Source organism: Malurus melanocephalus, unplaced genomic scaffold (assembly GCF_030028575.1).
Source record: "Malurus melanocephalus ecotype Western Australia unplaced genomic scaffold, MMel_1.1 scaffold_207, whole genome shotgun sequence".
NCBI classification, from domain to species: Eukaryota; Metazoa; Chordata; class Aves; order Passeriformes; family Maluridae; genus Malurus; species Malurus melanocephalus.
The window spans coordinates 569,765-595,038 of record NW_026623439.1 but is presented as its reverse complement, the minus strand read 5'-3'; the positions used below and the strand labels follow the sequence as shown (position 1 = coordinate 595,038).

Below are 25,274 nucleotides of genomic sequence, written 5' to 3'. Positions count from 1 at the left end.
AGAAATAACAGGTGAAATATTCATGTTTTCATGTATTGTTTTCTTTCCCTGCTGTAACTCATATTTCTGCTGCCTCTGGAATTGTTTCCAGGGGATCAAAAATAGCAGCCAAATGCTGTTCAGCTCTGGAAGTTCTGATTCTTTAAACAAGTCATTAATCCTGGAATTTGATGTGTGGAATAACTAAGTAGCCCGTGGTTTATTACTCCTGTTACAGTCACTATTACGGAAATAATAGTTGGAAACAGAACTTATTTAACTTTCCTTTTTATCTCTTTTTTTTGCAACCAAACAGATTCAAAGAGTAAGTATTTATTTCTAGCTGTGTTTCAGCTTCCTATTTGTCAGGAATACTGACAAATTTTATTCTCAAAATATATGAAATATAGTTGTTTTGTTTTTTTAAAAATTCTTGTACTCAAACTTGCTGCTGAACTCCTGGTGGAATGAGTTAAAAAGTGATTTATCTTTATGGCTACTCAGTGTCATTGGGGTGGATCAGTCACATCACCTTGGGGCTGCTTCCCACATGAGGAACCACAGCTTTGCTTTCTAGAGAGGGGATAGAAATTTATTCTACAGTGATTTTATTTATTTAAAAAAAAAAAGAAAATTCAGGAAACCTATTCATGATCAGAAATTTTCCACCCAACTCCATTAAGAAAAAGAAGTTGTGAGTGGGCAAGGGGGAGTGGCATCAAACTGCAAGAGAAGTATGGGAGAGATGGGAATTTGGGAAGGAATTCCACCCTGGCACAGGGTGCCCAGAGAAGCTGTGGCTGTCCCTGCATCCCTGGCAGTGTCCAAGGCCAGGTTGGATGGGGCTTGGAGCACCCTGAGATAGGGGAAGGTGTCCCTGCCCTTGACAAAGGGTGGAATGGGATGAGTTTTAAAGTCCTTTCCAATCCGAACTATTCTGGGATCTTCCTTCAGTCTGGGAGAAGCTCTGGGATTCCACCAAACCAGAACAACAGGGAGCTGAAAAATCCAGGAGAAGGCGATCATGTTATTACTTTGATGAAGATAAAATTCAAGGATGTTTATAAACCACAGGGAGAAAACGCAGAAAACTTTACATTTGGCTTTATTTGGGGGCATGTTTTGGGGTGTTCCTGATGAGTGTTCCCTTTTCCCCCTGTGGCTGTCCAAAGACGACAGGCTGAGTGTGCCAAGACTGCACGGATGCAGATGGCTCTGCCAGCAGGAAAACCGTCTGCAGCCGCAGCCAACAACCTCTATGAGGAGCTTGGAGACAGCACCATGTGAGTACTCCTTCAGATCCATCCAGAAAATCACAGCCCAGGGCAATATGGGATAGCAGGAGGTGTCCCTGCATGGCAGGGGTTGGAATGAGGTGCTCCTTAAGGTCCTTCCCAACCCAGACTGTTCTGGGATTCTCTAATATTGTGTTATGCAGTCTCTGTCCAAAAGGCTTTTCTTCATTGCCCAGCTCCTTGGGGTTTTCCAGCATCCAGAAAAGAAATATAATTACTCTGGAAGGAGGAAAAAACCCAATTTAATTTCCTTGTAGTGCATGGGGGAATCTTTAACAGGTTTTAAGTGGGCAAAAGGGTCTCACCAGATGGTTTTCCCAGGAGCAAGATCCTACAGCAGTTCATTGCTACCAGGATTGTGCTTGGCTCATCCAGGCCATGTTTTCCGAAGCTGTTGCCTAAACACGTCCAGTAAAATTCATTCTTATCCATTGCACACATCCAAAATTATAACTCCCTGCAAACTGCTGCCCCCAAGTCCCCATCTCCTCTGCTAAGAAGTGTTCAGTTTGTTGGGGTTTCTTTTGTTCAAAATTTATACCCTTTTAAATATTGAAATGAAAGGAACTATCAAAGAAGAGAAACCCCTGCTAGCTCATCAAATTCATTTTTTATCTCTTACATGCTCAAAAAATAATAATCTTGCAAGGCTGCCTCCCTTTTCATACCTCTGTAAACCTGAAGCTGATCGACTCCAACAGTTTAACTCTCAGTAGGAAAATATTTCAGCCAATTATTACTTCTCTGATACTGTGGGGGTTGTTAATAAGCTTTGCCACAATTTCTCATCTCTGTTTATATTTGAAAACCAAGGAATGCTGAAGAGCACAGATTTGTTAACATTTGGAGCAGGTAGGGAATGAGTAGATAGTGGAAATGAGAATTGCTCTCTTTTCCCTCATTATTTTTTTCACCCTGAAAGTTGAAATTTTCCAGCTGCTGGGATGGAGTTTGTGAAATGTTACAGGGTCATGACAGAGCTTTAATTCTTGGACAACTGGGTGCAGTCTCTGCAGGTGGAGTAGCCCCAGGGCTTGAACTTTTCTGGGTAAATAGGGGGCTAAAAAATACTGGGAGCAGGGATACCTTCTCCTAAGACCTGAATTTTTGCCTTTGTCAAGTTATGCTTGGGCAGGAAGGAAGGAAGAAGGTGTGGAATAGATTTTTTTGGAATGGGAGCACTTCTGTTCAGGAGCTACATCTGTACCCTTGTGCAAGGAGGGTATCCTGCTGGATAAAATTCACTTTTTTCCCCCCCCCAACCCAAATTCCTATTGAAATTAATGATGTGTTATGATGCTAAACCCAGAAAAAAAAAAAGCCTCATTGTGTTGTGTTTCACCTGCAAAGGGTTTTTAGGGGTTTTGCATTGCTGCAAAGAGGTGCCAGTTGCCAGATCCGCAGTATTGACTTTGAGGGTTAGCTTTATGCTAATTTNAAAAAAAAAAAAAAAAAAAAAAAAAAAAATTAAAGGTGTAGTAGTTAGAATCTTTTCTCTCAGATGTCTTTGCATACAACCAAAGCTTATCCATCATGCTGAGAAACTGATTAAACACAAAACTCCTTCATAGATAAATCAAAATCCAAAGGTTTTTCAAGGAAACACCACAGTTCAGTAAATATAATAACAAATTAACTTCTTCTTCCCCATTAAATATTTTATTTCAGGACACAGGTATACCTTAGGAAATTATTATTTGGGCAAAGTCTTTTATTTCCTTTTTTCATGAGTTTTAGTAAAATACTCCCTATTTCAGTTGTCCTAGGCCTGCCATCTTCATTTGCAGTGTCTTGGCTTGCTTTCTTTGGTGTTTATAGCAGATGAAACAAAACAAACTGCTTTAGTTTTAAACCTGCCTTGTCTCACCATTTTCATTTTTCCCTGTCTTTGGATCCATAGGCATCAGTAAGTAAGCTTATTTCATTGTCTTAATATTTGTAGCTGGTAGAAAGTAGTTAATTTTCCTTCAAGCGATTCCCATCCAACCTTGCAAGGTGATGCTCATATTTTATGTGCCCATCGAGCAGGAAAGACATTTACTGGGAAGTTACAATACTTCTGTGCTTCTTTATCCCTCTTCTTGAAAACAGAGGGAGGAAGGGTGATTGCTGAACTTGAAGGGCGTTATTTCTAAAGCCAAAGGCTCAAAAGAAACCAAACCAACAATGGGTGCTTGAAGAGAGGTTTGCTTGGATTTCATGGATTTATGGCTGGATTTAAACTTTCCTTGGCCATTAATTCTAATTCCATGCAAGGCCTGTAGAGTCTTTGAGTTCATAGAAACTGAAGTTGCTGGTCCACAGGGATTGAAACAGCTCCACACAAATAGGAAAAGACCTTACAGGGTCACCTCAGCTCTCAGAGGCCTCATGTGGAGCAAGGAGGGAGCTGAGGAGCTTTGGAAATCATCTACTCCTGTAGCAGGAAAGTGGTGGCACTTTGCATGAGCCTTCTGCTGGAGGGAACCTTCAAGTTCAGAGTCACCACTTCCCTCAGCTCGCAGCAGATCCAGTGCTTGGCTGACCTCAAAGTTGACTGTTTCGCATTTCAGAGTTATTTTAGAGCTCAGGGGCCCAGCACAGGAGGGACCTGGAGCTGCTGGAGAGAGCCCAGAGGAGGCACCAGGATGGGCAGAGGGATGGAGCAGCTCTGCTGGGAGGGAAGGCTGGGAGAGCTGGGATTGTTCACCTGGAGAGGACACTGGGGGTGACCAAATTGTGGCCTGGCAGGACCTGAAGGAGCCAACAGGAAACATGGAGAGAGACTGGGGACAAGGGATCGAGGGACAGGACACAGGGAATGGCTTCCCAATGCCAGAGGGCAGGGCCAGATGGGATATTGGGAAGGAATTGTTCCCTGGGAGGGTGGGCAGGCCCTGGCACAGGGTGCCCAGAGAAGCTGTGGCTGCCCCTGGATCCCTGGCAGTGCCCAAGGCCAGGCTGGACACTGGGGCTGGGAGCAGCCTGGGACAATGGGAGGTGTCCCTGCCTGTGGTAGAGGGTTGGAGCCAGGCCATCTTTGGGGTCCTTTCTAATCCAAACCCTTCTGGGACTCTCTAATCAGTGTGAAATGAATTATTTTTCATTTATTGTGCCCAGGGGAAGCTCTAGGCACACAGCTATGGCAAACTGCAGTGCTTGGGGGAGTTTATTCCCTTTGTGGAGCTTCGCTAAGTGTTTTTTGCAAATGGGAAAATGGTTCCTGGCGTCTGTACAAGAATTGCAGTCTTCCTGGCTCCCTGGGACCATTAGGAAGCTGGGGGTTCCCTGCCTGGGTGGTACCCTGATCAAAACAGGAAAAAAATTCAAGAAACAAAAGTAGTTTGTTACAAACCTTCAAGGGACTTCCACATCTTAAATAACTTTGAGGAAAATTAAGATCTCTTAATTAATTCCTTCTTTGTATTCGAATTTCTCTTCCCATGTTTTGGGGAATATTTAACGACCCGAAGTTAATTTTAAATTTAGCTTTATTTCCTGAGATATATGTTATGAAAGAAGACCACAGAATCCATGGAACAATGTGACCAAGAGGTCTAAAACTTTGTCTTCCAACATTCACAGAATCATGGAAAACTAAATTTTTCCCTCCTATTCCTTTATCGAAATTCAAATTTTGGTAGAGACAAGGTTAGATTTTTTAACTCCGAACTTATGTGAAAATACTGGACAACTCCCAGCCTCTAAAACTAGTTTTAAATTATATTTTGGTTTGTGCAGGTAGATGAGATTGCTACTCATGCTGTACTTTAGCTCTGCCTGAGACAGGCCCAAACCTTAAATTTCTCACAGTTTGAGGCAAAAATAAATTTCATTTCAGCCTGAGGTGAGCATTATTTAAAATAGGCCTCAAAGGGCACTTTGCTAACAGGTAGTTTGGGGCTATTGATTTTAAAACACTGTTTCTTTTCAAATCTACTCAGAAAGTTGTTGTATTAAAAATATTTGAGGGAAGTAGGTAATGAAGTGACAGGAGAAGTCCAGAAAGTGCTGACTCCTCCCACTTTTGGTGTAGAAATTCGATGTCACCCAATCACAGGGACTTTACAGTTGGTTTAATGTGGTGAAGAGATGAAATTCATTCACATATTGAGACTTTCCTGATGTTTTGTGTCTCTGAGTGGATAGGGCATAATATTAACTAATCATTTTGAGATCCAAAAGATTTTTTTTATGAGAAGTGGATTTATTTTTGAACTCGCCAAGTAGCTATGCAGCTTCAAATTAAAGCAAGCATCAACTTGTTTTAATTTTTCTGCCTTCCCCCTTAAAGAAAATGCAAAAGTAAATGTCTTGCCCAGTCGTAGATGTGCTCCCTCTGTTGGGTTGTAGTTGGCTAGAAGCGATTTAATGGCTCTGGTTCATGTCATAAATTCTTTTTTTCTCTCTCTCATAAGTACTCATATCCATGCATGTTTCCTCACATGTGGTTATCTTCTTTTCTTTCAAGTCTTTTTCTTCTCTACCATTTCCAACAAAGCAGGGGAAAAAAGTCAGTCTTAGAAGAAGGAGACCGACAGAGAGTTATAAGCAGCTTTGCTTCCCGTGCTATAGAGGCTCACAAGCAATCCAATCTCAATGGATCCCTGAAAAATAACCTCCCCAAATCCTCGAGTAACATCACTTTTTTGTCCGATGAGAACCCGCTAACCACACGAAACCCGCTGTATGTGGAAGGTCTCCCTCAAAGCCCCTCCCCTGCTGGGTTCCTACGGAAAAGGAACGATACTTTAGATACTCTTGCTCCTTCAAGGCTGGCCTGGAGAGAAGCCTCTTTGCAGGGCAGCCACCGGGCGTGGACAGTGCCCACTCACCTGACCAGGAGACACACACCGGGCTCCGTGGGCAGGCCGGTTATCATGGATCCCATCCAGTGGCAGCAGCAGAGACTCACGGCCAAAGAGGAAGGAACTGAAACCCAGGAGAGCAGTGACGATGTCAGCAGTCCACTCTTCCAAAAGCTCAGTGGCCCCACGCTAACGGTGAAGGAGAAGGCGAGGCAGTTTGAGGCACTGCAGGAAATGAAGCAAGTGAGGTCTCCCGAGGTGAAATCGGCGCGGTCGCCCACACACAGCACCGGTGTCCAGGAAGGAGAGAATGCTCCAGAGCAGTCACCCAAAAGTGTGGGGGCTTCTCCCCGCCTGCGTTCCTCCCCTCTGGCCTCTCCAACTCCCCGCCTGCATTCCTCCCCTCTGGCCTCTCCAACTCCCCACCTGCATTCCTCCCCTCGGGCCTCTCCAACTCCTTGTGCTGACACAGTTGAAGTGGAGGCCGCCGTGGTCCCTGCTGTGATCGTCACTCACCACGATGATCCTGTAGAACATTCTCCTCCACCGACTCGCAAACCAACTCCTCCATCTTCCAGGATAAAGAAACCACTTTGCCAAAGTTTCCTAGCTCCTCAGACCAAAGAAGCTGTAGAAAGCATTCCAGACCCACCTAAAATTCCCCCACCCCCACCTCCACAGCTGCCACCTCCACTGCCACCACCACCTCCATCCCCTCCTCTGTTGCCACCACATCCTCCACCTCCGCCTGCAGTTTCTCTTCCTTCTTCTTCCTCCTCTTCTTTTCCACCTCCTCTTAGCACACAGCTCCCATCCCTTGTCCAGCATTCCAAATCCCCTGCCAAACAGCCAGCTGTCCCCACCCCGGCCACAGTGCCAGAGCCTCCTCCCCGCAGGGAGCTCAAAGGAATCCTTAAAAACATTCAGAATTTGGCCGCCATCGAGAAGTCAGTGGCCAACATGTACAGCCAAATAGACAAGAACCACCTGCTGCCCAAGCATGTCCCCAAGCTCAAACCAGCCCCAAGCCCGGAGCTCCCGACTCTCGAAGCTGCAGCTGATCACAACCAGCAGAACGGGAACTTGAGCTGTGTTGTGGAGGAGCTGGAGAAACGTTTCCCCTCCCAGTCAACAGCTTTGTAATGCTCACAGGTGGATGTTCCTGCTGGCTTTGAGTGGGAAAAGTCTAATGCAGCACACAGTTATCTGCCTCAGACTCTCCAGCAATCCTGACTTTTCCCCTTTTCTCTGCTGTACACCACTCCTGATGCCAAATGGAGAGATGCTGTTTTTCTCATTTGCTTGGAAATTTGTGATGTAAAATATAATTCTCCAGGTTGTTTTCTCAGAACTTGCTGGTTCTTAGTCTGTTTACTGGAAATTCTTGGGAAAACTGTCCATTTTTACCCAAGGATGGGGAATAGGTGGCAGCAGGCTCAATAATTCTTTAAGCAGCCTTCACTGTAGGTGACATCAGTAAGATTTTCCTGCAACTGTGATTGGAATCTCTGGTTTTGCCCATAAAATGCCCCACCCTGGAAGGAATCTTCTGCCACATACTGGGTGTCAAAGCAAGGAAGGCCTGGGAGGAGTAGGCTCAGCTTTGGTGAGCTGGGTTATTGGAGGGGCCTTGAGCAACCTGGGATGGTGGAAGGTGGGAACCATCCTGCCATGGGATGAGCATTAAGGTCCCTTCCTACCCAAGCATTCTGTAATTCCATACTGCATCTCCCTACTCCATGGGCTCTGTTCTGCTGAAGTTTTCTGGCAATTCAATTCCTGTCTCCAGTCAGAAGAAGGATTTGCTCTTGGTTTCTCAGAAAACATGGCTGTGTCCCCACTCCCCATTCTCCATCTTCCACCTTCCATTGCGTTTTTTTTATATATTGTAACTGCACGTGAAAAAGTTTTTATTTTGTAAATTCCTTTCATGTACAAAGCGTTTGTTGTTTGTTTTTTATGATTTTGCATGTGCATGTTGTTGCTGTCTTTCTTTAACTTCCATACTGGTCTGTCACGAGCTGAAACATCTCAAGTAAACTGTAATAAAGTCACTCTGATTAGTGTCACCAGGTGAAGGTTTTCCAAGTGCTTGTAAAAATCCATGCTGTATGGATTTACTTACCAGCTTTTTTGCTCACAGTCATCTGAATCAGATCTTTTCATTAAATATAGAAGTGTATAAATAAGGTAAATTAGCTTGTCTTTTGAAAAAAAATGGTAAGTAAAAGCAGTTTGGACATTTTCATGTTTGGTTCAACTTGCAAGTTTCCTTTCAGTCCTTCACAAAAATCTAAAAAGTTTAATATGACAACTTGGAAGACCCCTATTGGGAAAGGCAAATATTACCTAATGAGGCAAAACTAAAACTCCAGTATCAAGCATTGTAATTCTGGGCAAAAAGGTAAATAATTCTTTATCAGACTGTTTAGCAGACTCAGCATTTCCATGGTGCTTGGCTTTTTCTCTTTCTCTTGTTTTTTGTTTTTTGTTTGGTTTTTTGTTTTTTTTTTTGTTTTGTTTTGTTTGGTTTTTTTTAAGTCTAGGACAGTTAGGACATGTGTGGATGCTTCAGTCAGAAGCTGCTCAAGGTAGTTCCTCTTTTCCTCTTTTTTGTCCAAGTGCCAAACTCCATGAACTCCAGGCCACAAGTTCTGCTGATCCATTAGAATTTTCCTTTGCTTGAAACTCTTTTTGGGATAGGCTATAGGATCAAGATAGGTGTAGGAGTAGCTAAATGTGTGAGGAGAGGGATTATCCATCCTATTTTTGCTGTAACAGATTCTGTATCATTTATGAGATGTGCACATTTTTAATTCTCAGTTCTCCAAGGGTGGCACAACTGTAATGTTTTAATCATAGTCCCAAAGCTCAGCACCTATTAGGTAGAGAATGTTTAGGATTGAAGGCCCAGAATGGGAATATGACTTAAATGTTCCACTCTGTGTGTCAGCCTTGTTACTGGTGAGGGGACAGTGGGAAGAGGGCAGAGATGGGCGTGAAAAGTTATTGAGCTGCTCATGTTCAGAGTGTATCAACTCCAGAGACAGAAATTTGAGTACCCAAGTCCCACATTAGAGCTTGAAAAAACAGCTGAGGATCTTTATATTCCCAGTGATATATTACACAAATAGAACCTGATTTTGTGGTGTGTAGGGTCACACTGCAAAAGTGGTGGAGGTATTTAGTCATTCACAGCATAAACTCCAAACATTTTCTTTAGCTACAATTATTTGGGGCGTTCCTTACACCCCAAGTAGAAAAGAGTGGACATCACACAGAAGCTCCACTTTAAATATTAAATTTCATCATTTTAGAAGAGTCTGGGAAAGTGTCTGCAATCAGCTCTTCACAGATGAGGAACATTTACTTTCTCACTCTGGAAATCTTTATGAAGTTGAAAACTTTACAAAAACTGGATTCATTTTGTGTAGATATAATGCAACCTTTGTTCTCCTGCTGTCCTTTTTTAATAGCCTTTGTTAAAAAAAATTACTCTATTAAACTGGGAAAGAAGCTCTACTAGGGAAGCTCTGTCCCATTGGGATGTCTGATTGTTCCAAGGGGAATTGTTTTAAACCAAAGGAGGAGAGATTTAGATGAGATGTTGGGAAGGAATTGTTCCCTGTGGTGGGAACAGGGTGCCCAGAGAAGCTGTGGCTGTCCCTGTATCCCTGGAAGTGTCCAAGGCCAGGCTGGACACCGAGGCTTCGAGCAGCCTGGGACAGTGGAAGGTGGGTGAGGCTGGAAACAGATGAGCTTTAAGGTCCTTTCCATCCCAATCCATTCCATGATTCCATGATCCTGCAGCTCTGCTGCACTGCCAAGGATAAGGTCCAATATAGGAACTGGTAGGAAGTTGAGCATCTGTAATTTATATTTATCTTTATAAATTTTATTTATATTTATATAGAATTGAACCCTCCTGGGCTGTGTGATTTCAGACCTTGGATGTATCTCCCATCCTTTCATCCTCAGCTCAGCTGAGCCTAGTCCAGAGCAGGAGCAGAGATGACATCAAGTGGAGGGCTCTTCCACACACAGCTGGAATTGAGCCATGGTGTATCATTACTCATCCCCCTTCCTGATTTGCTCTCCTCAGTTCCAGCTCTGAACTGCAGGAAATCTCCATTTTAGGAGCCAGTGTAAACTGATAAGTAGTTGCTCCCTCTGAGGAGTATCCGGGATCAGTATCTGGGATTTGTGATGCTTTTGTTTTGGTATGAGAACAGATTGATGTTATGGAAGAACAAACGCCTGCTGGGGTGCCAGGAACTGGGGAAATGCTGCTTTAGGCAAATCCCAGTTCCTGGAACCCCTTTTAGCAGTGGAGCACATTTTGTCAGTGTGAATTCATTCTGACTTTGTCTCTCCCCTTAAGTACCAGCCCTGTGTTCTGGCTGTCCTGTTACTCCCCATCCTCACAAGCTCCATGGACTTGCTTCCCATCCCATACAGAGAAGATTTCCCTCTGGCTGAGAACACTTCCCAGAAGCAACCCCTCCCTCAACAGAGAGCTGTAATTCCTTCCTGGAAACAAATAATGTTGTCCAGACCTTTGTGCCAGAATAGATCCTTGTGCTGTATGGAGAGGATGGCTATTTTATGTCTTTTGGGGACTTTTTTTCCCCTTCTAATCATGGCAGCACAAAACTATTTGCGAAGTATCAGCAAAACCCAGCATGGTGCTATTTGTAAGAAGGTATTTGAATTCCAAATTTAATTAGAATTACTCATATGCTTTTAATCTGCAATATAGTGCAATTAAGAGTAATGGGCTTCCTTCTCCACAGACCTCCTTTATACAAAGATTGTTGTATGGAAATATGGAAACTAAATCCAGCATTCCTCGAGTAGGCTTTGAAACGTTCCAGATCATCTATCAGCGATAAATCTTCATTTCAGCTGACCATGAGGTTTATACTACAGAGGTGACAGCATTCATTCAATGCTGATGATCAATTCCATGTGCTGAATATTAATAGGAGGCTTTGGAGATAGGGATATTAAGGAATTAAAAGGATTTCTACTCTGGTTTTTATTATTTATTTAGTGTCATTAAAGACTTCCCCTAGATGGCTGGTTGTGTACTAGGTTAAGCCTAACATAATTTTGAGCATTTACCATTTCCTTCTTAAAACTATAATAGAAATAATCCAGACTTATCCTTAAGAAAAATTCCAAGGCCTAAATTGTTATTCCATAGTTTTACCAAAACCATTGCAATTTTCAGGCACAAAATGTGAAAATAGAGAAGTTGATAGACATAAATACATTGGTCATGCCCAGGAAAGGCTCCAAGAAAATGAATTAAACTGACAATAAATTCCCAATAAGATCAGAAGCGCAAAGCCTGTGGCAAAATATCCATAGATAGCAAAGAAAAAGGGATTTAACTCCTTCCCAGTGAGCAAGTGTTATGAAGGTGTAATTGGAATAGTAATGTTGGTACAAGAAATCAGTACTGCAAGCTCCAGGGCAATTCCTGATGGATGCAGAAAGTCCAGGAAGAGGAAAGAAGTTGTTTCCCTGCTTGAGCAGAGTGTGAGGAGACATGGTCCCTCTGTGGATGTTGGCACAGCAGGGAGGGGACGGAGCAGGACCTTTCCCAATCCCCCTTCCCTTTCCTGAGTCCCTCTGGGTGCTCTGGCTCTTGGGGATTGGGCTTTCTTCTCATCCATGCACAGTCTAAAGCAAGGAAAGATCCCAAAGCTTCTCCAGCCTTTCCTGTGCAGTGATCCCTGTGTCCAGAGCAAACCCAAAGGAAAACGTATTCCATGTCAGAGATATGTATTTTTTCCCATGCTAGTTACATTCCTGATTACATTCCCTGTGCACTCCTCTCCAGCAAGTAAAGCAATGTGCATCCTTGTGCAGGCCCCCAGCATTACACTAATTTGTTTCTTTTCTTTTCCTGACTTCCAGGCGAGGATATGCACAGCAAGAGGTAAGGCTGGTGTCCAGTTACCTGGAAAATGTTCATTACACCGAGGTGCTTTCCCATGCATCCTGCCAGTGTGACCAGCGGGTGGAGGGAGGGGATTCTGCCTGGGATTCTCACCAAGAATTCTGTGCACTCTTCTGGTGCCTCCAAAGTAAGAAGGACATGGAACTGCTGGAGTACGTCCAGAGGAGGCCATGAAGTTGCTGAGGGGTCTGGAGTTCCTCCCCAGGAGCCAGACTGGGAAAGCTGGGAATGTTCAGCCTGGAGAGGAGGAGGGTGTGTGGAGATTTCACAGCTCCTGCCAGGATCTGAAGGGATACAGGGAAACCAGAGAGGGACAAATCATCAGGAACTGGAGTGCCAGGACACAGGGAATAGGTTCAAACTGCAGAGGGAAGTTTATGTTGGATATGGGGAAGGAATTGTTCCCTGGGAGGGTGGGCAGGCCCTGGCACAGGGTGCCCAGAGAAGCTGTGGCTGCCCCTGGATCCCTGGCAGTGTCCAAGGCCAGGCTGGACATTGGGGCTGGGAGCAGCCTGGGACAGTGGGAGGTGTCCCTGCCCATGGCAGGGGTGGCACTGGATGAGTTTTAGGGTCCCTCCGAGCCCTGCCACTCTGGGATCGTACATTGTGAAAATCCCAGGTGCTGAGTGCTTTAGAGAACAGAAATTGAAAGTGATCCCAGAAGTTCATGAGGCACGGATCCCCTGAGGGCTGAGATCCCTGGTGGTACCAGGTTTCCTCCAGCTCAGAGACTGCTGCTTAAGGAGCTACCAGGATCAGCTTCCCTGGGAATTCCCTCCACGCTGCCATGTTTTCCAATGTCACACCCAATCACCTGCCAGCCACAGATGGGGCTGCACGGACCTTCCCTGCAGCTCTGTGAGCTCTGCTTCTCCTGCAGCATCATTTTCTCCAGTAATGAAATGGGGGAGAAGAGTTTCCTTCAGAACAATCTTCTTTTATAATTGGAAAGTTCTCCAAAATACATTTCTGTCCTAAAGGTTGATATTTAATGACTTTTCTTTCCTCCCATTGCGCTGCTGGTTTGTGTCTCTTAATTTAGATACAGAACTTAAGTCTCTCGGCCTGTTGGTAGAAATTCTTGAAATAAATATTTCAGACAATCACCACAAAAACTGGGAATTTGATTTTATGTTTAGGCAAAAGAAATTGTGGACCGTAAAGGGATTTTACTGTGTCAGGTGCTCAGTATTCTCACAGGGTATGGAAGTACCCAGCTGCCTGCCATAAAAAAATTCCCAAGGACATGTGCTCTCAGCATTTATTTCTAATCTTAAACACCAATCACCTGCACTTTAATTGTTGCTGCCTAATTAACCTCTTTCTCATTTTCTTTTATAGCAACAGCAGTTGCTGAGACCTTCTCTTCTCAGACCAGAGGTATTATTTTTCATTTCTTAATTATTCTATAAGTTTTGAAATGGCTTTTATATCATTTTCTAATAAAAACCTGTCTCAGGTAAATTTTCCCTTTGGCTCTTAGATTAAAAAGTACAGTTCTGGCTTTGTAAGCCCACTTGTGTTACTTTAATTAAATACCTTAAATTTACTGCATCTTGGTATTTTGAGGCTGGGTTGGATGGGTCTTGGAGGAGCCTGGGATAGTGGAAGGTGTCCCTGCCCATGACTGAAATGAAGGTCCCTTCCAGCCCAAACCTCTCTGGGATTCTCTGATTCTCTCCAAAAGTGTCTTTCAGTGGCTCCTACAGGTTCATCCCACAGCTTCAGATTTCCAGATAGAATGATTCCATTGCTCTCCATCTGCAATCAGATTTTTTCCAGATGTCAGTCAGTTTTTGCTTCTGGAGCTGAGCAGTTGCTGCTGGAAGCTTTAGCACTTTACTGTGCAGTGCAATTGCAAACCTTTCTGTCTGCCTTTTTTAGCCCCAAAATTGTTTCCAGAATGAGCTATGAGAGCAAGTGGGAGATGTTGGTATTTTTGTGCTACAGAATGGGGATCATTTCTGCAGTCAGAAATAATTACATCATAAGGACTAATGATATCAGTAATTACATTTGGGCCTTTCTCACACTGCTTGCATTCCATCAGTGTTTCTTTTTTTCCAGGAGCTAAGTATGGAGTCTGGAATTGATCCAGGACAGGAATATTACGGCCAGGATTACTACAGTTATGAGCACGGGTATAGTTCCGTTTTTTCTCTTTGTTTCTGAAAATGCTGCTTTTCCAGGCTGCTGATGTTTATTATTCCAGCAGTTAATCATGGGACTTTCTTCCACCTCAGAATCACTTTAATCTTTGTGTCCACAAAAGCATGAACCATCAACAAAACTCTTTCCAGAGGTGAAGAGGGTGTTGGATCACTTCCTGCTTCTTTAGGAATGTCATTATTCCAGTTGCAGAGTGGGTTTGCATCCTTTGTGTGTGGGTATTTCTGTTGGCTGGGAAATTAATTTCCATCACCTCCTCCCCTTCTGAGTTCAGGGATGAATCTTTTCTGCTCGCACTTCCCAGCCAGCAGCTGGCCTTTTAAATTTCCCTGAGAAAGCCCCATCCTGCCTCTTGGCCTTTTAAATTTCCCTCAGAAAGCCCCATCCTGCCTCTTGGTCTTTTAAATTTCCCTGAGAAAGCCCCATCCTGCCTCATGGCCTTTTAAATTTCCCTCAAAAAAAAACCATCCTTCCTTGTTCTGCCAAAGCCCATTGGACCTCCAGATTCTCAGGAATTCCTGCTGACACCCTACAAACTCACAGGTATTTTGCAGAACTGACCCCAGGGAAGCTGCTCTTCTATTCCGTATTACAAAAGATTCCCAAAAAAATCAGGTGGATTGAAGGAAGGTTGATGCACTTGGGGGGGGCCTTGACTGATCCAAAAAATTTCAAAATTGGGGTTGCTCGGAGGGGCTTGTGGCTATTGGAACAGAAGGAGGGCTGGGATTTGGTTGCCGCTAAGGAAAAAAGAAAGGGAGAAAAGTGAGGAACGCTATTCCCACCCCTCTGGAAGTGAACTGTGCACTAAATGCTGCATGAGGAGAGGTGTGAGCAGATTTGAGTCCATGCTGAGGAGCACGGGTGTCCTTGGCAGGTACGAGCTGCCCCAGTACGGGAGTCGCCGGCGCCTGCTGTCGCCGTCAGGGATGTACGACGAGTACGGCGAGGTGGTGGTGGAGAGCGACGGCGGCTACTACTACAGTCCCCACGGGCCAGCAGCTGAGGAGGTAAGAAAGAGGCTCTGGAGGGCTCCTTCTGTCCCTGCAACTGCTGGAAGGGCCACCAAACCTCACCAGAGGTGCAATGGAATTGATTAGAATTGGGTTCTTTACGGGCCAAGCTTAAGTGTTGTTGGCATAAAATTCCTTTTCATTTGCTACAAACAAAAAGTTGCTGTTAGAATCCACATCTGGAAGTAGCTCAAAGAAAAATCCACTTGGACTTGGATAATTCCATTCTGTATCATTACCAAATGAGGAAACCTTCCAGTGTCTGAAGGGGCCTGCAAGGAAGGTGGAAAGGGACTCTTCAGCAGGAACTAGAGTGACAGGACAAGGGGAATGGGTTGAGATGGGTAGAAGGGAAATTTAGATGGGATATTGGGAAGGAATTGTTCCCTGGGAGGGTGGGCAGCCCCTGGCACAGGGTGCCCAGAGATCATCCCTGGAATGTCCAGTGCCAGGTTGGACATTGGGGCTGGGAGCAGCCTGGGACAGTGGGAGGTGTCCCTGCCCATGGCAGGGGTGGCACTGGACTTAAGTCCCTCCCAACCCAAACCATTCCATGACTCTGTCTTGGGTTAGAGACAAATGTGAGAGAAAATCCTCTGGGATGACCCTTTCCTCTAAAGAAAAGGGGTCCCACCTATATGAAATGAATATTTTGATGAAAGTGAGAAAAAAAAAAAAATGTTTAACAAACAAAGTGCTTCCAGGGCAGAGGAAAAAAAAAGTATAACTGTTAGATATTGAACCTTGATCTCCTCGCTGCAGAGAAAGATAGTGGATTTTTAGAGTACCTTCTGTCATTGGCTTGGCTTCTCCCAAGGTCTGGAGGTGGGATGAAGTGCCCTGCAGCTTCCCCGCTGGTCCACAACATCCAGCTCCCAGCCAATGGTGTGGTTATCAGACCAAAGCTGAGCCTAACAGGTCCAGAAGAAAGCACAGAAGCAGTCAGAGCTTTGCTGTTCCAGTCCCGGAAAGCTTCTTGCCTCAGTTGACAAGAAGCAAGCTAGCTAAGAGCAAAAATGTGACAGGGTTACTCTGCCGTGCTGAAAGCCAAGCACACATCGGGAACAAGTCCTTAAAAACAAAAACTTGACATGAGTTCCTCCGGCTCTCAACCCTCCCCCTAGACCCAGTTTACAGCTACAGGACCCATTTGTGGGCATAAAACAGATGATAGGGGAATACATATTAACAGTATGTTATTATTATTGAATATTACCAATATGTATTATGATAAAATCACCCCGAGGCAGACTCTGTGAGTCTATTACCGATATTCCTCTGATTTTCCACTGAGAAAAGCAGTACCTAAACTCATTTGTCATAGAGTTCACAGTGAAGTCTAAAAAAGTTTTAGAATGTCAGTGGCAATTAGAAAAAAAAGTCGATGTAAATGTTTCTTTTGAGAAAAAAGTCTAATTTTCATAAACACCAGACCTGAATACATTCTTAAACGAGAAGAGAGAACATTTCTGAGCCAGTGCTTTCCCCGCTGTGGAGTAAGGTAGTTGTGCACTTTCTAAAATGCTAAAACCCCAAAACTTTCCCCGTAACTTTGGTAAACAAAACTGTTCTAAAACAAGTAAATTAATTTTGATGCCAGGAAACAAATGATGCATCTGCTCCTACTCTACTTTAGACTACAGCTTATCACAATAACTCTCTTTCAGGTGGTAATTAATTAATTTTCATAATTTGCAGGGCATGAGTCCAGTCAGAGGCCCTCCCATCAGAGGTATGAGGCGGGCAGCAGGGCCTCCAATGCGAGGGAGACCTTTAGGTGTTGGGACGGCCCTCGGCCGTGGTCCTGGAAGAGGAATTAGGAGAAGCCAGGGAAAAAGGAGGCTAAAGACAGTGATGCATTTAAGTCGTGTGGCAGTCAGTGCCCAAAAACCTGTAGGAAGAGCTGAGTCCGCCCATTCCCGGTGGAAGAAGGCAAAGATATTCCCAATGATCCTGCAGAAAGTGAAAGGTAGGAAAGACTCCAGCTATGCCAAGCTGATGTCAGCTCGCCAAGCGGATGGGGACAAACCAATGATGATCAGAGGAAGCTACTTCCAGAAATCCACAGATGACAGGCCTTCCATGAGAAAACTGAACCACGTGCTGAGGCGCATCAGCGTCTCCAGGAAATTCCAGGAGGGGATCGACAAGGATTTGGCACGTGGAGAGGAAGGGTCTGAAAAGGATGAAGGCAAGTCAGGAGTTTCCATCAGTATCACAGCAGAGAGCGAGCAGGAGGACAGTGACTACGAGAAGAGGAGGAAGAGGAGGAGGAGGAGGCGCACCTCGGATGAGTCCTCAGGGAAGAGTAGCAGCTCCGAGTCAGAAGAGAAAGACTACTTGAAAATAACCCTGGATCAGGATGAGGCCACGGAAAGCACCGTGGACTCAGATGAGGAAACAGAGGATTTGGGGGATTCTGATGATGACTCCGAATCCAGTTCCAGCAGTGGGTCGGAGGAGGATTCATCAGAAGATGATGATGAGGAGGACTCTGAGAGTGATGAGGATGGCAGCCTGTCCAAGAGCTCATCCATACAGAGCTCCTACAGCAGGACCAGTGAGTCCAGCAGCAGGAGAAGCACGGAAAAGAGCAGTGTGAAAAGCAGGGCAGGCAGCTCCCGAGGCAAACACTCCAGCCAGAAATCCGTGACCTCCACTGCCTCAGGCAGTGACAGGGACACGAGCCACAGGAAAACCTCAGGATCCAGCTACAAGAGCAAAACCTCCTCTGCCAGCGTGGAAATAGAGGACACCATAGAGGAGGTGTCAGAAGAAGAGGCAGAGGAAGAAAAGACAGCAGAGAATTCAAACAAGGCAGGTTCTAAAGCTGCCAATGCAAAAGCTGCTGCTGCAGAGGGCAAGGGGGGACAATCAGCTGCTCCTGGTGAGGACAGAGAGGAGGAGAGTGCAGAAGATGTTGATCCAGAGGACAGTGACAGGGAGGACACTGCCAGCAAGAAGGAATCTTCTTGCCTGGACAGTGAGATCAGTGCAACCTCCAAAGGTACTGCGGGGACAAAAAGCTCAGGTAGGGCCACGTCCGGGAACTCCACCATGTCCCCTGAGACTCAGAGCTCTGACACCAACGGGAAAGGAATGAAAACACGGAAAAAGGTGTCCCAGGAAAGCAGCCAGTCCCAGTCTGGAATTACAGAGTCGGAGGCCACGGGTGACTCCACCTCTTTTTAAAGACGAGTGACAGTAGGTGGTTTGCAGTGAGGAGTGGTTTTGTTTGCTGTGCCTTCTGTGTGGTCTTTCCTGAGGGATGCTCACAGCCAAAAGGAAAGGACAAAGCTTACTGATGCAGTGTTTCACTCTCCTTGGGAGAGAATTGTGGAAAACCAAACTACATCCAGCCCTGTGGAGATACATATACAAAAACCTATATATATATATATATATATATGTCTCCACATACACATACTACAGATAATACTCAGTCATAGATACAGAAAGTTCAGTTTTCATGGAGCATGGGATTTAGGGAAGAACAGGAATGATGAGGAGATTGTAAAGATTTTTAAAGTCATCCATGATTAGGAGGAGGATGTAAAGATTTTAACATCATCCATGTTTTCATCCTTCACATTAATACCATTTTAATACATTTGCTAATCTTCAGATGAGTTCTCTGCTCCTTGTTTGCAGTAAGGACAACTGGAATTGAAGCAAAACAACATTCCCAAAACTTTAGGGGATTACTGGGAGAGCTGGGATTAGGCTGCTCCTGGATCATGGGATTAAAGTTACAAACATTGTCTGTCTTTTCCAGGAACAATAAAACAGGCATCCAAGAAATTTTTACCAAGTCTAACTTCTCAAAAGCTAAAGAGTTATCACCTATTTGTATCTCGCATGATTTTCTTTCTCTAAAAACTGAATTTTCTCATGTTCCTCTGTGTGTTTTGCGGTGGGGGTTAACTGTGATGCCATCTTAGTGGTTGAATTATTGATTCAAGGTGAATAGTAGGTCTTTTCAGTGTGCTGCAAGGAGGCATCTATTTTAAAAAGATAACCAGAAATTGAAATAACTACTGGAGTTTTTGTGCTCACCATAAAGGAATGGCTGCTGCTGCAAAGTCACAGAAGCTTGGAAATAGTTTGCATTAATTTCTTTGAAAAAAATACATAAGTTAAATAAACCTGAAGTCTAGTTTCTCCACCATCTTCCCAAATGTCTCCACCAATGCCACCTGCCTAGAATAGTCACAAAGCCTGGAGCTGTTATTTTTTTAACCAGTCCATTTTGCCAGCACTGGGCCTGAGATTTTCCCTGGTGTGTGTCCTGGGATTTTCTCTGTTGGATATGTGTTGCATACACAGCAGAGCTGCCCATGCATGGGATTCACAATGCCAGGAGGGAAAACTTCCAAAAGCTTCCTGGAATTTATGCCTTGGAGTAGTTTCTTAAAATATGGTTTCTGTGCACATCACAAGGGGAAAGGTGCCAAATTAATAGAAATTGATACAAATTATTAATCAATGAACAGAAAGGGCAGGGAAGTGAAGAAATGTTGCTGGGTTGTCCTGACATTTCTCTTTGTTGTCCAACAGTGGGCCAAAAAGAAGAGGATCAAGCTGGTGGTGGATCCGGAGTATGAGACCAGCTCAACGGGAGAGGAGACGGCTCCCGACGGCAGCCAGAGGAACCGGCTGAGCAGCACCATCACCCAACCCAACGGCAATGGGAACGTCTACATCGCCCAGAACGGCTCCGTGGTCCGCACCCGCCGCGTCTGCCTCGGCAACAACCTCAAAGTCACGTCCCCGGTGCGGCTGGGGAAGCACTTCAGGAAACTGGACAAGCTGGCAGTGACGCACGAGGAGAGCGTTCCGCTGAGCACCTTGTCACAGGGAGCAGCCCCCAGAGACACAGTGAACTCCAGGCCTTGCAGCGTCTCCTTTTCATCCGCTGTGGGGACTGACAGTGCAGTGACAAAGGCTGGGGGGGCCAAACTGAAAAGCACAGATGAGCAGGAATCGGTTGTTGACCACGAGGATGTCAAGGAGCCCTTGGAGTCGCACAGTGAGCACACACAGTCCGATGAGGAGGAGCTCTGGATGGGCCCTTGGAACAACCTCCACATACCAATGACAAAACTGTGATTTTTGTTGATTTTTTTTTTTATTTTTGTTTTTACTTCGGTTTATAATAAACTGTGCTTTCTATGGTCACCCAGGGGCAGATGTACGGAGTTTGTGTGGTGCACATCCGGTGTCCATGAGGAACAACACGCTTTAAAAAGGCCCAGACAAAAATTTGCACTCACATTCAGACTGATCCATTGTCCTCCCCAGTTCTGACAGGCTCCCAATTCACTAAACACTACTTGGTTTCAATTAATGAGTTATTTTTGGATCTGGAGTTCTTGTTTGATGAACAGTAAACTACTAATAAATGCACAGCCCCCTTTGGTTTAACCCTCCAGACAGTTCTACTACCCCTGCCTGGTTTTGTTTTTTCTGTATGGTACTTGTGGCTCTACTGTTTAGACTTGGGAATGGTTTATTTATGCCCAAGATTCATATCCAGAGCTCTGCCTTCTGACCTCAGAGTAATAAATGCAAAATAAACCCATCCAAGTCAATGGAGCAAATCCTCAGCTGCTGCTGAAATTTGAGTACCATTTCCAAAGTCAGAGCAATTCATACAAACAGTGCCCAGCTGGCAAAGTTACAGCATCAGAGTTCCTGAGATTACAGCACCTCCACTTAGAAAAGTGCAACAGAAGCTGAAATTAGACAAACATTGCAAAGAGGAAGGCAATGTGTAGCAATTAATCTTATTGAGAGTTACCTGGCCATGTTGTGTTCATTTTCTTTTGTAAATTAGCTCATTTCAATTTTCTTCTCCAGTCAATTTTTCATCTTTTCATCTCTTCCCACATCAGTTCTGTTTGCTTCTTTCCACGGTCTTTAGGTGCAGTTCTTGTGCTCCATCAGTAATTGTCATCCTCTATCTGCATTCCTCTGGAATAAAGCAGATAGGATAATAATAATAAATAAAGGATGATCCACGAGCCTGTGTCATAGTGGGAGGCACTAAAGAGTAATTAATAGGAAGAGGATGGATCCAATCCCAAGTCCACCCGGCTGCTGGGTTAACCAGTGCCATTACCACTGCATTTTGATAACTTTGAACACAAACCTGCTGAAAAGACAAATGCACCCCAGGAAGAATAGGAGGAAAAGGGAATATTTTAGAGGTTAATGTGCACAGACAGATCTGGGAAGGGCAAAGGGTCTCAGGACATGCACGCAAAGCTGTCCCCAAAGCTTTCAGTACTTATTACGTGTGAAATACACCACACACATTTGGGCACCTGATTACAATTTCTGGTTTTACCTCCAAGTTTTGAATGTGTTGTCCTAGCTTGGGTAGGGAGCTGAGAAATGCCACTGTTCCTTGTAACTGACACCCACAAGTCACAGAGCAAAGTGGTTTTCTCCAGTGTGAAGCAGCAAAGGAAAAAAACAGAACCACGTTCACATGAGAAAAGGGTCCTGTTGTGTTGTGCAAACTTTTTTTGGGTGAGACCAAACCAGTTGTGGGAACAATCCAGATTCCTCTGGCAAGGTTGGAAGAGCCAGCAAAGGTGTGTAGTTAATAAGGAAGGGATTGGTATGGCCATTCTCTTCCAGCCCCACAGCCGAGGCCCCATCACCAGCACTGGGAAAGGCAGATCTGCTCTGGCAGTGAAAGGATTTGGTGCTGCTGCAGCAGTGTTGGGTTGTTTCCCTTTGCCCAAGTTCTCCTGCAGCAGATCTTGGGAATGTTTGTCTTTGGGAGCTGTCCACCTGTGATGTTGATGTGACCTCTTTGTCCAATACCTCCTTCTTGAGCTGAGGTTTCTGACCAAATATTTGGAGCACTGGTGCTTGTTTTGAGGCATAACAAATGCGCCGTAGCCTCTCACACGTGGAAAAACCAAAACCACCGGGCACTTCTTTTTGCTGATTCCTTTTTCTTGGCATATTTGCACTTGGGATTGGAGCTAGAACAACTGTTTGGAGTTTAGCTGGAGGCTGGACAAACACATAAGACTGATGGAAGAAAGAAAAAAAAAATCTATTCTTTGAAATAACAAGTAAAATGTTATATTTTAATCCTGTTTAAGACGCTTCTATTATTTCACTGCCTCACTTTTATTGCAAAGTCTGTCAGTTCTGTTCCTAATATTCAACAGGGTCATGTGCTTTTTCGAGGAATGTTTTCTCCAAATTTTCTGCGGGAAAAAGAAACAGTTTCTTTATTTCTAGAGCAGCTACAGCAGCTGTAGCTCTGGATGCTGGGGCTGGACACTGGTGGTCAGGAATACTGTCCATGTTTATCCAAAGGAAATCCCTTCCCCACCAGCTCCTTTGTGATGTCCAGGTGCTCAGAGCTTCTCCTGCAATGCAGAGATCAGAAATCCCACTTTTTTCATCAGTGCAGTGTCCATGTTATCTAAACTGTAACTCAATTTTGCCAAACTTTCAAAACTGGGAATACCTTGGGGAAATCTTTCTCAGGTGCACAAGACTTGGGGGTGTGGAGGAGTGGGTACTTTTTCCCTTTTATTTTTTGGGGGTGCCATTCTGTCAGTTAATACAGAATTGCAAACTTTGCTTCCTGGGGATGCCATGCCATGAATAATTCCAGATTTTAGGCTGTGAGCGGGAGGTGGCAGCCAGAAACAACAGCAGGAACCATTCAGATTGCTCCAGTAAAAAAAACAAAATCCCTTTCATTTCCCTTTGGGAAGGGAGGCATTAGCACAGCTTTGGATAGAGAGAGTAGAATTCCAGATCTGTGCCTTGGGATGTAATTTAGAGCTATTTAAACACTGGAATTTGTCAGGCTGAGGCAAGGCACGAGCAGCTTCCCCTGAGTGGCAGAAGCACTCACTGGCTGACAGATCAAGGTGCTAATCACCCCTTCTGCCACTGATTTAATTCCTACACTACTCCAAGCAGGGTTTTGTGGCTTAGCACCTGCTACATTTTCAGATCAGGGAAGATCCAAATGAGGAATTCTGGGGCTGTGGAAGGGCAGCATAATTCCCACTGGGGAGGGAAAAGGAAAGCAAGGTGGAAAATTGAGCTATTTTCTCCCTTGTTTAAGTATTTACTAGTGTGAGAGAAAGCCCCAAGGATCTATCAGGGATCTGTTGGGAAGTTAAATGTTAATATTAAAATATTTCTCTCTTAATGGTGGGGAGTCCCTGCAGCCAGGATTTGGTGTGACGGAAAGGACAGCGAGGTTGTGGTGGGTGATGAATGCTGCTGGCAGAAATGTCTCAGCACAATCCCTCAGCATCCTCCCCTCACAGCTTGAGTCCTGCCAGAACCTGGGAAACAGTCAGCAAAATGGAGAGTGATTGGGGGAGGGAAAAAAAGTGATTTTTTAGCAAATGGTGGAAAAACACCCAGTGGGAATGGGCTGAGTTGGGCCAATCATAGCCATGGAATTCCTTCCTGGGAGGTGTCACACATGCCAAGGGAACACAGTTTGGTATTTACAAGGGTCTCCAGTGGGTGATAGCCATAGTGGTGGTTATCCCCCAGTTCCTTCTGTGTGATGCTCTCAGTGGCTGGGAAGTGGCTGCTCCATTTTCCTGCAGTTTCCTGCAGTAAATGCCAGGTCTAACGGGGAAGGTTAAAATTAGGAATCATTTCCAGCTGGTGGATGGAGACAAATGATTCTCACCTGGTTCTCCTGCTCACCCTAGCTGACCCCTCAAATGCTGCTGCAGAAACGGTGGCTTTAAAACTCTCCTGAAGGATGGAGCCACTGAGAGGAACCTGGACAAGAAGTGGCCTTTGGGAATCTCAGTGAGTTTAACCAGGCCAGGTGCTGGTGCTGTGTTGGGGCAACCCCTGGGATGGATCCAGGCTGGGGATGAGCAGCTGGAGCAGCCCTGGGAGAAGGAGCTGGGGGTGCTGTGGGTGGGAGCTCAGACCCAGAACCCCCCGTGCCCTGGGCTGAGCCCCAGCGTGGGCAGCAGGGGAGAGGGGTTCTGTCCCTGTGCTCAGGTGAGACCCCACTGCAGAGCTGCCCCTGTACCCAGCACAGGAGGGACCTGGAGCTGCTGGAGAGAGCCCAGAGGAGGCTCCAGGATGGTCAGAGGGATGGAGCAGCTCTGCTGGGAGGGAAGGGCTGGGAGAGCTGGGATTGTTCAGCCTGGACAGGAGAAGCTCTGGGGTGACCTCACTGTGGCCTTGCAGGACCTGAAGGAGATGACAGGAAACACAGAGAGGGACTGGGGACAAGGGATGGAGGGACAGGACACAGGGAATGGCTTCCCACTGCCAGAGGGCAGGGATGGATGGGATATTGGGCAGGAATTGTTCCCTGGGAGGGTGGGCAGGCCCTGGCACAGGGTGCCCAGAGAAGCTGTGGCTGCCCCTGGATCCCTGGCAGTGCCCAAGGCCAGGCTGGACATTGGGGCTGGGAGCAGCCTGGGACAGTGGGAGGTGTCCCTGCTTATGGCAGAGGGTGGCACAGGATGGGATTTAAGTGCCATTCCAATGGAAGTTATTCCATGATTCCATATTGCTAAGTTATCACTGTTCATAGTCTGGGCAGGACATGCATTTATTACAGAGCACTGATAAACCTCACACTTTGCTAAGCCCGAAGCCCTGCAGTTTATCAGGTGAATTTTGGAGACAGTTGGCTCTCAGCTGCCTGTTAGCTGAGGAGTTTTGCTTTTTTCCTTATTTCTGGAAGAAAGCAGTGTCGGTGATTCCCCTATTTGGACTGAGTGAGCCCAGCTGATCCCAGGTTAAAGCTGGAACGGGATCAAAACTGTAGCAGCAACAGGTGCAGAATCATGTAATTCACCTGTAGCAGAAAATTCCAAGGCTTTCAAGGTGGCATCAGCTCAGAGAGCTGGAATGCTCCTGATCTTTCTGGCTCTTTATAAGACACAATTTACTGATCCTTTCACAAATCACCCAGCATCAGCAAAAACCCTGCAAAAAGTGGCTCCCACACGACATTGGATGCTTCCAGGGATCCAGGGGCAGCCACAGCTTCTCTGGGCACCCTGTGCCAGGGCCTGCCCACCCTCCCAGG

At 45.3% G+C, this 25,274-nt stretch overlaps 1 protein-coding gene across 1 annotated transcript in view; it reads left to right on the top strand.

Moving 5' to 3' along the window:
• Positions 1-22,294, top strand: part of PCDH15 (protocadherin related 15) — a 456,551-nt gene extending 434,257 nt beyond the window's left edge. The window contains exons 33-39 of the mRNA XM_057373749.1: positions 1,152-1,262; positions 11,987-12,008; positions 13,371-13,409; positions 14,097-14,170; positions 15,076-15,208; positions 16,910-18,328; positions 19,769-22,294. Of these exons, the coding sequence (XP_057229732.1) occupies positions 1,152-1,262; positions 11,987-12,008; positions 13,371-13,409; positions 14,097-14,170; positions 15,076-15,208; positions 16,910-18,328; positions 19,769-20,320 (2,350 nt within the window). The 3' untranslated portion in view covers positions 20,321-22,294. The remainder of the gene's footprint in view (positions 1-1,151; positions 1,263-11,986; positions 12,009-13,370; positions 13,410-14,096; positions 14,171-15,075; positions 15,209-16,909; positions 18,329-19,768) is intronic.
• Positions 22,295-25,274: the final 2,980 nt, after the last annotated feature.